The following is a 13,542-nucleotide window of genomic DNA, read 5'->3' on the forward strand; positions in this document are numbered from 1 at the left end:
GAATCCCAGGCTAAAAGCCTCATCCCCATCTGTCAGTGGAACTAGTCCCGTGTACCTTTGTCTTGTATTTTTTTTTCTTTGTCCTGAGACATCTTTCTTATTCCAGAGGAGGACCGATATGACAGCTACTCCCGCATGTTGCTCAAGTACTTCCTGGCAGAGGGAGTGGTGTGTGGGCACGAGCTCTTTGTGGCATCAGCTCAGGATCACCCAGATGAGATCCTACAGGTACCCTGTGTGTGTGTGTGTGTGTGTGTATGTTCAATGCTTAATGAATGAGAATAGAATGTATTATTTTAGATGAGAATTTGTATGTGTGTGTTTGAGAGATAGGTTTGATCAGGATCATTTGACCATACACAGACATTTCGGCAACAAACAAACATTTGTCTCCCTTCCCTCCATTCCCAAAAGCTTTGTTCTGCATGTGATGGTGTGCAGCGATGCCTCTTTGTTCTGCTGGTGATGGTGTGCAGCGATGCCTCTTTGGTTATCTTGACCTCTTAAAGGGTTTCAAGTGCTCTGCTTTGCCACATTACTGATCAGGGTCATTGGCTCCTCTCAAATGCTTCCTATTCCCCATGTAAAACCTTTGCCCTAAATATGTTTATCCTCCCCTGTCTCTCCTTCTACCAGTCTTTCATTTCTCTCTCTTCCTCTCATTCCGGCTCCTTCAGTTTCTCTTGCACACTCACTTTCTCCCTCCTGTGCTTTGTGCTTTTTATCCAATCCCTCTCCCTCTCCTCTTCCCCTTCACTGACTTTCTCCCTTGCTTCCCTGCTCTCTCTCTCTCTCTCTCTCTCTCCCTCCCTCCTCTCCCCCTTATGGGGGCCTTTCTCCTCTTCCTTTCATCTGTAGTCACAGTTATAAAGAGTGGGCCCCCGAGGGCCGCCTCAGGTGAGCGTGTGACCCGCTCGGGGGACTCACCTCCGCGCTCTAACAGGCGTTATCTTAATGACACCGGACAGGAGTGCGTCCAGCGCCGCCGCGTGATTGGCCCCCTGTCACACCGAGGTTAACGAGGGCCCTGCTGCCGCTCGCCAAAGGGAAAAAAAGAAAAAAGGGGAAAAAAAAGAATAACAGGCTCCCTTGCTAATTTAAGGTGTTATTATTTGGGAGTCAGTCACTTGTTTTTGTGTTCTCGCCTGGGTTTGGTGAAGATTCTCTGGGGGTGTGTGTGTGCAGCGGCTGCCTTGTCTTTCTCTTAATTTCATTTGGTTTCTTGAGTTGTTTTTTTTCTCCCTGCCTCACCCACCTTGCTTGTTGCAGACAGCTTTGCTAGCACCGTGGGGCCTTGTGCAGATTTCCCCTCATTTGTAACAGAGACAGTACTCCGAGTGCCAGCCTAATTGATTTGTGTTTCACAGAGCGCCTTCAGGGACACCAGAATGGCACTTCTCTCACAAGCAAAACAATAATTACACCTGCTTTATAGTTTTCTCCAAAGCGCTATTGCATTTCCAAGCCATTGTTTGTGAAAATAGCTGTGATTATAATTGAATGTAAAGATATAGGTGTTATGACAGCGTGTTAGGGCATGTATTTGAAATACTTTCATTGGGGGCCAAGCAGCGAAGCTTCACACTTATTTACGGACCTCTAAACCCAGCCATCTAGCGCCACCAACAGGTCAAAATCTGGCCGAAAATTTAATCGCTGGGTCTAAAGTTATGAAATTTGGTTCACTGATTCAGCACTGTCCCATGATCACTCTCACCAATTTACAGAACTCTATGCCCAACACTCTAGCGCCACCAATGGGTCAAAACTGGATTGCATTAACGCATGTGAAGATTGAACGGTGCATCCGATTTTCACAAATCAGGCACTGTTGGAATCCCTGGACCGACCTAAGTTCAATGACTTCTATTACGTCACTTTCCGCCATATTGGAACTCCGCCATATTGGATTTAGTCCAAACTCTACGAAAAGTTTCAGCGGTTACAAATTTCATCTGATTTTCACAGAACTTAGAGGAGATGATCTTCAGAGCGAGCCGCACAAACGATACTGGTCAGATTTTTAAATTTAATTTTTGTTTGCTCGTGACAGCCAATCAAATATGGCGATGAAGCCACCAAACAGGAAGTGGACTAACATCTCCGTGGCACTTTGAGTTCACATAACAAAACTCGATACCATTAGTCACGACACTGTCCCAATCACTCACAGCAATTTTTATGCATATACATTGAACACTGGATGCTGGACATGCGTTCATGCGCGTGATCCTTGACTCTTTTGTCTTCACAATTCACAATTGAGGTAGTGTCTGTGTCCTTGGATCATTCCGAGTTCATCGATTCCTATCCCGTCACTCTCACTACGAAAAGTTTCAGCGGTTACAATTTTCTTCCGATTTTCACAGAACTTGGCGGAGATGATCTTCAGACCGAGCCGCACAAACGATACTTGTCAGATTTTTTTAATTTCAAGTTTATTTGCCCGTGACAGCCAATCACACATGGCGACGATGCCGCCTAACAGGAAGTGGGCTGACATCTCGGCTATGCTTTAATGTATGAAGTCCAAACTTGGTACAGGGACTTGGTATCTGATTGTGAGGACGCACTACAAAATTGGCATCATGTGGCCTCAAAAGGGTGCGCTGTAATACAGGAAGTGAGCTTGTATCCCAGCAACGCTTCGGTGTAAAAAGTCCAAACTTGGTATAAGGACCTGTTACCTGATTATGATGATGCACTAGGAAATTGGAATCATTTGGCCTCTATAGGGGGCGCTGCAATACAGGAAGTGAGCTCCTATCTTAGCAACGCTTTGATGTATGAAGTCCAAACTTGGTACAGGGACTTGGTACCTCATTGTGAGGACACAGTTGGAAATTGGCATAATTTGGCCTCTATAGGGGGCGCTGTAATACAAGAAGTGGGCTCATATCTCAGCAACGCTTCGTTGTATGAAGTCCAAACTTGATACATGGACATATTAGCTGATTGTGAGGACATGCAAGGAAAGTGGTCTCATTTGACCTCTAGGGGTGCTGTAATAAAGAAAGTGAGCTCACATCTCACCAACACTTTGGTGTATGAAGTCCAAACTTGGTAGAGGGACATGGTAGCTGATTGTGAGAACGCACAAGGACATTGGTGTAATTTGGCCTCTAGGGGCACTGTAACAAAATAAATTAGCTTATTTCTCAGCCATTCTTTATCCAATTGCAATCAAACTTGCTGTGAGTGCTTGCTCATGGCATGGCAATGCCATTCCTGCTATAGCGCACTGCTTGGCCCCCACATTGCTGCTTGCAGCTATATTTTTCATTTTAATTGCACTTTTTAATAATGTCTTTATAATTGGCATATGCAGTATATTAAAATTACACATACACAATAAAATATGTCACAGAGAAGAAGTTGATGCCAGTGAATGTGTCGTTTTAGCTTTTTTTGGAGGATTCATTTTTTATGATTTTTGTCTTGTTTGTTCCCTGCAGGAACTTCCTGCTCCAATCCTTGATGATGTCACTAGTCCTCAACCAGTTCAGGAACCATCTCAGTCGTCTGACCCAGACAGTGGAGAAGACATGAAAATCGCCTGGCGGTACCAGAACCTTCCTAAAGTCCAGGTAAACTTAACATCAGCGTCTTTTCATAAATAAGATGCATAACATCCATTAAAACGCTGTTCAGGCTGCTTCCCCATCTTCTCACAGCCCTGTCTGTGTTCCCACACACTCCCATGGCCTACACACACACACACACACACACACACACACACACACACACACACACATGCCCTCCCGTTCCACTGTGAAGGGATTTGTCTACAGTAATAAACATATCAACTTCTGTCCGGAGAGAGCTGTGAATGGGGCTTCGTTCGGCTCTTTCACTGGCTGTCCGGATTACTCACGCTTAGCTGGTTCTAGGTGCGGCTTTAGGCCTGGGGGGGGCCGGGGTGGACAGGGGGGGCCGGGGTGGGTGGTTCAGGGGGGGGAGGCACACTGAGTCCCATTTACCAGCGGCCTGACCCAGAGCACCGGGCCTTTCTTTGCCCCCGAAATCCCCACACAGCGCTCTCGTCTGTGGCCGCGCCGCACTCTTTCTTCCGCCCGGAGGAAATAAAGCCCCCGCCCGCCCCCTCCGGCCCCAGTAATCCATATCGCTATGGGGATTAGGAGGACACCAGTGAGTCCCCAGAGATTTTGGCACTCTGTGTCCATTCATTCTCTCTTTTTTTTTTTCTACCGTTTTCTCTCTGTCTGCCTCTCTCTGTCTATCCTGCTGTCTTTCTTTTTCTCATTCCATCTTGTCCGTCCCTTCCTCCCTCGCTCACAGTTTTTCTCCTCTTCCCATGTAGACACTTGCTGTCTGTCTTCCATTGCCCACCGATATAGAAACAATTCTACAACTTAACCCCCCCCTCCCCCTCCCCAAACAAAACCCCACCAGTTACCTTTACAAAGCACAAATAAACCCAGAGGAGGATTTGCATCCAAAATCAGAACCCCCTTCCCTGCTTATCCCTCCCTCTCGCCCAATCTCCTCCTCAATGAAGACATCAGATCAAAGTTCAGCCAGTCAAGGCCCATGCTGAAGTGTTAAGGGGGTCGACCTGATCGACCCACAAAGCAAGGATGAGCACCGCTCGTCAGTTTATCCGGGAAGGTTGGGGCGCACACAGGGGGGTCACTGATCCCGATCAAGAGTAGATTAGTGACTCCGTTCACAATGGAACGCGTCAGCTCATTAGAAAATCTGCGCTGAAAAACTTTCCTTTTCAGCGCCGCGGAAAAACATCTGCCTCCGCTGAGGTCTGGTATTCACAGGCACAAGTGCTTGTGCTCCTTAAAGAATCGTTAGGAACATTTTACAGATGCATTAGAGGAATTTGAACAAAAGGTAAACAAATGATAATTACAGCACTGAATAATTAATTCTAAGGCTACAGTCCAGGTGATCTCCTTTATCTCCCTAATACATCTGTACAACAGCCATACATTGAAGCGAAATGAAATGGCACCGCTCTAGAGCATCCGAGGCTCATTTCAGTCGTAAAGCTGTTTCATGACCACGCTGACCCAAAAAATTAACTTTTCCAGACTGCCCTGGCGTCCTCTGCACGGTTTGGTCATTACTATGATGTCTCCAAGACGATGAGCCCGGACATGAGGCAGATGGCCAAATGCCACACGTTCTACCTCCCTGAACAGTCTCCAGATGATTCAACACCAACAAGGTACTCACCTACAACAATGACCAGGATAAGGTGCATTATAGTTTTTGTTAAGTGTACGTACGCGGTTGTGACTGAACATAAAACAGTTACTGGTTCTATGTTTGAATGCCTAACAAATGACAGTTGTGACCATTGTGGTATTCAAGCTGGTGTGACGTCTCCATCGTAAATGGACCTTAGTATCAGTGGAATGGGATTTGTGTTAAAGCTTTACAATGTTTAGTCAGCCAATACAGTTGCTGTAAAGCTGACGTCAGGCGTCGTGTGGTCGGCCAGTAGCCCTGCCTTGTGAAACGAAGAGTTTGAGGTTTGGTGATCCTAGTCAAACAGCGTGGCGCGTTTGATGTGGCTTTCGGGTTGTTAGTGTGGTCCGACCACAATGAGATGGGGAAGGATTCGGAAAACAATGTCTCTTTGCATTAGCGCACAAAACCCCAAACACGGTGGCCAGGCAAACAAGCCAATCTGGAGTTTGTCTTTTATGGGGGGGCTGGTGGCTGTATTTGTGCAAACAGAGCTCCTTCAAATGGCAGTATTTATCCTGGCGGCTACATTAGAGCTCCATAGTGAGTGGATGAGTGCCCCGCGCCACTGTTTGCACTGGCAGGTAAGTGTGTTCCTGTTCCTGCCATCTTCCGAGGACAGCGGGGACGGACGCTCTTTCCACTGTCAGCCGCCAGTGATGGATGCTGCCGCTGCAATTGGTCAGATTCTGCTCACTGGATTCTGTCGCAACCACCCCCCCCCCCCCCCCCCCCCCCCCCACACACACACACACACACACACACACCACCCCCCAATCGCACCAGTTTATGGCAGCAGATGTCAGCCAAGACAATTAACCCAATTTGCAAAATGCAGGCAAAGAAAACAATATCCACTCCAAACGCCATAGTAGTTTTATGAAATGGAGTTAAAATATGTTTATCTGCATAATTACAGTCATTTTCACCCTTTTGCTCTGAATCCCAGGTGTCAGTCAGATGGACGGAGGGCCTGTTGTGAAGGAGGTGAATCCTTTCCCCCCTCGTGCGGTGACAAAAAACCCCCATGTTGCTTTCCGGCCTGTTAAGTCGCTCCGTTTCCCTGCGTTGAGTAATTGCCACAAATTGCTCTCCAGGTGACGTCGGAGCCTGTTGTTTAAAAAATGGAGAGTGAATGGCGTGTACGGCGACGCCTTCCCCGGGTGTGATCTTAATTAGCTCGCGCGCACTAGCCATTATCCTCCACGGACAGCACCTTTAATCGAGCGCGCCTCTCCGTGGGGGCTGCTGCTGTAGGCATTCAGAGCCTCGCATGCACACAATGGCACAAGTGCTGCCTCTGAATCACCCCCCACCCTAACCCACACACACACACACACACACACACACACACAATCTCTCACCCCTGTTTCCTCCTACCCCACACATGTCCGGTTCTGGAGGAGGTGAGGGAGGAAGCTGGTTTCTTTCTTTTTGGCTTGAAGAGGGAAAATCTAACCTCAGTCTCTTCCATGAGGTCAGAGGGGGGCTATTGTATCCTGCAAGGCCAGAAGTTGTTTGCCATCAGGCCCCCCTTTTGTAGACGTGTGTATTTTTGTAAGTGTGTGTGTGTGTGTGTGTGTGTGTGTGGTGTGTGTGTGTGTGTGTGTGTGTGTGTGCAAGCCTTATGACCCTATCATTGGCCATGGGTCTGTTATTGTAGGGCTGAAACGGAATGCTCAATTGGCCGGTAATTGATGGATATCTGTGTGACTTGCTGGGCAACACAATAGGGATGTAGTCATTACCACGCTGCGTTCAGGCGAACTGGAAATACCAGTTCCAAATGAGAGGGTAATATTACACTAGGTGTGAAATCGGACCAGCAAATTGCCCTTTGCCCGAAGTCACATGTTACCCAATCAAGGATTAACCTGATGGCTCAAGACACCACATGAACGTACTTTCTTAAAGCATTGTTCCAGGTGAATGTAAAAATTGTGAAATGAGTCGAGTAACACGTTACTGGCGTTCAGTTGCTGTGGAAGAGGGAAGCCTTGAAGGTGTAGTTGCAAGGCTGTAATCATAGAGCAATCCGTCCAAGTCCTCGAAAGCGTGAGGGTGGGACGAGCGCACCGATCGCCTCCGCAAACGGTGCACATCTTACCCCTGAGTGCACATGGAAAGCGCTGTGTCACCCCGATGAGAGCCATCGCCCCGTTAAGGCCCGTCTAGGGTTCGCCGTCAGCACAGTGGCACCTGAGCCGCAGGGCAGGGGGGAGCTGACGAGGGACGCCAGAGGACGGCGTTAATTAATGAACCGCTCTTTTTCATTTCTCATTTCATCTGCTCAAGTGGCCACGACAAACAACAGGCTTGTCTCCCTCATCGTTCTCTTCACAGGAGTCATAGGAACCTTTAATCAGGGTCACGTCTCAAGTTGTGTGTGTCAGGACATTTAGGCTCTGTTGTGTGTGTGTGTGTGTGTGTGCGTGTGTGCGTGTGTGTGTGTGTGTGTGTGCGTGTGTGTTTTTTAAGTACAGTCATAGTGGGCACAAATTGTTTTTGAAGCATCTTCTGTTTTGGAGTCATTTGTGTTGTTATTGCAGTCCCCCTGACTTGTGCTCTTTCTCCCACTGCTGCCCAGTGCTATGAGCGAGGCCTACTCCTCTCTGCTGAAGTCCATCCAGAGGGTCATCCATCAGCAGGGCTTTGACGGCTCTGCTCCACAGGTGGGTGTTGTACTGCTCTAAGCCCAATTACAGTCATTCATTAGATTACAGAATAAGCAGCAAGAGGATCTACTGAGAATAGAACAAAATATTGTAGGAATTGGCATTTTGGCAGTGTTGTGGGAAAGCTAGAAAAACTGTGCACACTGAAGATCTGCCTGAGGCGCTGGGTACAGGTAATGATCAATGAGAAAAAACTGTAAGAATATCTGTACACTGTACTTTTATTCTTCCAAAAGCATTTAACATAGAATGTTCCAACCCCTTATGTTATCATCTGCTAAATGTTTTTTTTTGGGACACAAATGAATATGATGCTTCCTGGGCAGCTTCCTGGGCATGAATTCAGTGTTGAGCTCACACTTCCCTCTGACACATCTACCCCATACTGCCAGTGTAGTTTCTGCCACTGCTGTCCTGCACTCTTCTCCTTCTTCTTATGTCTTCATCCCTCCATCCCTGTGCCATGCTCAGCCCTGTGGGGATGGGAGATGAGAGATGGAGGGCTGGGGGCATCCCCTGGGTCCTGCCTCCTCAGAGCTGAGTGGAGCAGTGGTGTAGGCCTCCATCAGCTCTGTTGTAAACACACACACACACACACACACAACCTCACACAAACAGAGACACACACACAACCTCACACAAACAGACACACACACACACATTGAACACGCATACACTCACACACACACACACACACACATGAAACACACACATGGAACACATACACACACACACACATGAAACACACACACACATGAAACACACACACACATGGAACACGTACACACACACACACACACACACACACACACACACACACACACACACACACACACACACACACACACACACACACACACACAACCTCACACAAACAGAGACACACACACTGGGAGCAATATGCCTGCAGCCTGCTCGTAATCATTAGCCCTTCCTGAGGAGTCAGAGTGCCCCAAGAGAGCCTCCCTCGCTATTTCCCTGAACACCGTCACTCCGGTAGTGACCACTGGGACTGACCCTCCAGAGAGACGGCCCAGCCTCACACACACACACACACACACACACACACAAACACACACAGCCCATTCTCCATACGCACACACACAGCCCACTCGCCATACGCACACAACACACAGCACACACGCACACATACACAGTTTTGAAAAGTTACACACACACACACACTCAATACAACATGTTATTAGCAATTGCGTGGTTACGCTAATTAATTACTTTCTGCACACATGTAAATTCGGGCCAAAAACGTAGTAAATAACTGAGATGAAAGTTGTTTAATTAAGAACTCAAGGACAGTGAGTCAGACAAAAATACTTCACTGGTTGACATCATCCAGTGTGTGTTTGTGTATGTTTGTGTGTGTGTGTGAGGGAGAGATTTGATTAAGCCTGTCCCATACACACTGGTTGTTCGCATCTTCTCACCCTTGTCGCCCTCGCTAGCTGTCACTCACCGTCCGGATTAAGTGGCTGACATCATCAAAGCGAGCCACGCTCTGACGTGCTTTTGGCAGGCCAGCGGAATGCCCTGCGGCCCAGAGGAGAGCATGGGCACAGACACAAGAATCTCCCGAATGAGCGCTCGCAACACACCAGCGCACAGCCCGGTGTTTACATTGGGGGGACTTGTGTGGGTGTGTGTGTGTGTGTGTGCGTGTGTGCGTATGCGTGCGTCAGACAGGCCTGAATGTACTTGTGACTCTCTGACTATCACTGTTTGAGTATGTTTGTGTGTGTGTATACATCCTCTCACTCTCAAACTGTTGTAAAAAGGCTACAGCAACAAATAACTTTTAAGTCATTCCACCATTACTATTGATGATCTTAATCTTGAGTTCTTGATGGACTCAGTTTCAGTAGTGATGAGGGCCCTCGTGCTAATAGAGAGAGAGAGAGAGAGAGAGAGAGGCTGCTGCTACTCCCTGACCACTCATTGTGAGTCCTAGTGCATGTTTAGATGGCAGTGGTGGAGAGTGGTACTCTATAATCTGTGAGGAGCAGGCGTGCTGCTCTTGCTGTTAGCTTTTGGGGCGTCACGAGGGAAGGTTCACAGAGGTGGATTCCTCAGGGTTTTTTTTTTTCATGTTGTCATGGTAATAGGCATGATGCCACACTCATTCCCACGCTGACTGCCCTATGGCCTTGTAGCTCTTAGCACCGAAAGCTAACATCACACACACACACACACACACACACACACACACACACACACACACACACACACCTCAAAAGAAAAAAAAGAGTGACAAGGGAGGAGAATAATGAAAGGGAACAAATGAAGAGAAAAGGAAAATGATGAACATTGGTTCACGAGAAGAAAGAACGAAAGACGGATATAGAGAGGGGAACGAGGAAGAATATTGTAGAGGAACACCCTCTTCTTGGGAAATGTTTTTGGCGAGGACTTGCAGGAGCGCTGGACTCGCACTATAACAATGAGGTTTATTTTTGTTAGATGCTGATGATTGGCAAACACCTCGAGGGGTTTGAGTCAGCAGTGCAGTGGACGAGCCCCAAGGGACGACTAACACAGCTCTGCCCGGTCACCGCTCTCCATACAGGGAGTTTATGAAACACACTGCGGCTCGCGCAGGAGCTTGCAAAAGTCAAGCTTGTAAACCGGCACAGAATGCTGAATTGGTCACATTTATGCTGAGTTTTTGGATAAGCGGCACAGAAGTAGAAATGAGATGATGAATGGGATGAACACTATGAACAGACTCCTAAACAGACTCCCCCCTGAAGACCAATAATGGTGAAAACTTCAGAGTGGAATCAAGTCATGCCAGAGGCTCCTTAGAGACCCTACAGTGGAGCACTCAGATGGCAGTGTTCCCAGCAGAGAGACTTGTGCAGGTCAGACACTCTGGTAGTCATTGTAGGCATTGGAGGGGGAGAGGAGAGGGCACAAGCCTTACCCAGGCCCTCTTGGCCAGCAATGGCCGAACCCGTGCCAAGAATGCGCTGGCTCCCACGCCAGTAGACATTTTGGCTCTTTGGTTGACAGGTTCTTTGTGGCTCTGTCAGGCGCGGGTCCTGATTGGTCGGTGGCGTCCAATCACGTTTGACCGCAGTGTTCCGATTAACCGTGTTGTTGAATGGGCTCGGCTGGCCTGGTTGTTTGGGAGGGTCAAGTTGTTGGAGTGCTGAGTGACCTTGACTCACACAATGGGCTCCACTCACCCACTGATGAAGTTATACAGTGATGCCACTCAATGTTCAGATGCCCCCCAGAAATTACAAATTATTTTCAGATAAATAAAATTAATAATGGAAAAAAATATGATATTTATGTAAAAATAAGTTATATTTAAAAAAAATAACTTCAGGAAAATGGAATTTGAACTGTAGATTAGGAATTTGTGGAAGTAGCATTATTTTCCCAATTTTAATGGCTTGAATCATTATGTGATATCACTGTATAATAAAAAAGTTGTCATTAGTCATTTTCTTTCATTTGAATTTTGCTGGAATGATTATAATACAATTGTTCTTATCAGGTGGTCAGAATTGTGCAGTTTTTGCAGAATTTTCCCTGTGATTTCCTGTGTTCCTGTTCCTGCCTTGCAGTTCTAAGTAATAAATAAATAAATATATGCAACGTTATGTTAATATTTTTGTCAATGTTCTTGTCGTTATGTTATCTTAATGTTTTTGTCAATGTTCTTGTCATTAATGTTCTTTTCTGGTGTTCTTTTCATTCATACTTTTTTACTTACTTATTTAAGTACCCATAACATTTTTACTTACTTAATCTTAGTAATAATCTTAGATCATAATCATAATCTTATTTAGAGAAAAATATAAAATAAATAAATAAAAATAAAAAAAAACAAATAAAAAATCCTGCCTGAATATTACATTATAAATTCAGAATGTGTACTGTCTACATATAATGATCAAACTGGTTATGGGCAAAACAAAAGGATTAAGGAATTCTCAGTGGTCTCCCTTTGTCCTCAAAGTAATGTTTGTGCCAATGTGGTGTATGGTGACACTATGTGTGTGTGTGTGTGTGTGTGTGTGTGTGTGTGTATGTGTGTGTGAGAGAAAAACATGTAGGTCATTACATGTCTTGTTTGTTTGTTGTTGTGGTTTCTGTATGTGTGCGCGTGTGTATGTGTGTGTGTGTTTGACAGTCTAAGGTGCGTAACATCTTTTTTGTTTGTTGTTCTGTGTGTGTGTGTGTCTGATAGTCTAAGATGCGTAACGTCCTGCGACTGGGCCTTCACTCTCTGGGCTCGGTGCTGTGGGGCGATGACCTGTTCTGCCGAGAGAGCCCCACCCAAAGCCACTCCCTCACCACCTTCCTGTACGCACTCCGAGCCCTGCTGCGCTCCTCGCTCTCCGTCGCCATGGTCACCGTTCCCTCTCACCTCATACAGGTACGTATGGTCAATCCGCTCTCATGTCACACGATGTATGAGATGCCTGATACTACTACATTAACAAATCAAACCAACACACAAACAAATGGACATGGGTCAAAATGTGACCTCCTTGGCGATTGATTTGTTACAGATCCACTGAGCTTGCTGGAGATTTGACTGAGTGCTGTGCTAGTTTTTCATTGCAGGGTGTATATGAGGCATGATGCAGGCTCCATTGCTGTGGTTTGGGCCCTTGATCCTGCCCGGAGGAAGGCCACCACTGCCACTCTGTAAGGTGGGGTGAGGATAGGATTGGGGCGCTCAGTGTGTGTGTGTGTGTCTGTGTGTGTGTCTGTCTGTGTGTGTGTGTGTGTGTGTGTGTGTGTGTGTGTGTGTGTGTGTGAGAGTGTGTGTGAGAGAGAGACTTGGACATTGATGGCAATGATAGTTTGAAGAATTGCTACTCATGCTGTTGAGATGGAGAGATGGCTCTACCCAAACCATAGGGCAGTGTTTCTGTGGCCTCTGGGTTTTTACTGCAGTTTGATTTCAAAGCCAAGGGCTGTAACCATGAGCAACTCATCCCTCCAGCCCCCCATGTGAACATGTACTAAAACATGTTTTTTTGCATATTTTGTTAGTGTCTGAGTGTGTACAAACTGTGTGTGTGTGTGTGTGTGCATGCGTGTATGTACGTAACCGTGTAGAAAGTGTGTGTGAGCGTTTGTGTGTATGTGAGCGTGAGTGTGTATAGGGGGTTGGGAGAGCGTGTAACCGCCCAGCCTGGGCCTGCCCCTCTCGGCCCCACTCCTCTGCTGGGGCCCACTGGCAGAGCCGGGGTCATCTGTCGGGGCATATGGCACGCTGTGGCTACCACAGGGCCTCCACAGACCCAGCGGAGCCTTCCCCTCTCCCCCTCTCCATCCACTCACCTCCTCCCCTCTCCGCTGCGCCTCCTCTCCCCCTGCCCCCCTCACCTCCTCCCCTCTCCCCCTGCCCCCCTCACCTCTTCTTCCCCCTCTCCCCTGCTCCTCCTTGCCCCTACTCCCCCCCTCTCCCCTCACCTCCTCTCCTATTTTCCTCCTCTCCATTTGCCTCCACTACCCCTCCTCGCCTCCTCTCCCCAGGCCAATCCCTCCCTCTCTCACCCCTCTCTCCTCCCTCACAGCCTCCTCCCTTCCAGCCTGCCTCCAGAACCCTCCTCCCCACCCTCCCCTTCCCTCTCCTTGTTGCTCCATCTACCCCCTTCCCCTCCCC

At 47.5% G+C, this 13,542-nt stretch overlaps 1 protein-coding gene across 1 annotated transcript in view; it reads left to right on the plus strand.

Moving 5' to 3' along the window:
• The window catches only part of elp4 (elongator acetyltransferase complex subunit 4), a 61,244-nt gene that overhangs the window by 3,249 nt on the left and 44,453 nt on the right, over positions 1–13,542 (plus strand). Inside the window, exons 3-7 of the mRNA XM_042061831.1 lie at positions 107–228; positions 3,456–3,587; positions 5,064–5,200; positions 7,811–7,895; positions 12,112–12,300. Of these exons, the coding sequence (XP_041917765.1) occupies positions 107–228; positions 3,456–3,587; positions 5,064–5,200; positions 7,811–7,895; positions 12,112–12,300 (665 nt within the window). The remainder of the gene's footprint in view (positions 1–106; positions 229–3,455; positions 3,588–5,063; positions 5,201–7,810; positions 7,896–12,111; positions 12,301–13,542) is intronic.

The sequence above is a fragment of the Alosa sapidissima genome, chromosome 14 (genome assembly GCF_018492685.1).
Source record: "Alosa sapidissima isolate fAloSap1 chromosome 14, fAloSap1.pri, whole genome shotgun sequence".
Classification (NCBI taxonomy): domain Eukaryota; kingdom Metazoa; phylum Chordata; class Actinopteri; order Clupeiformes; family Clupeidae; genus Alosa; species Alosa sapidissima.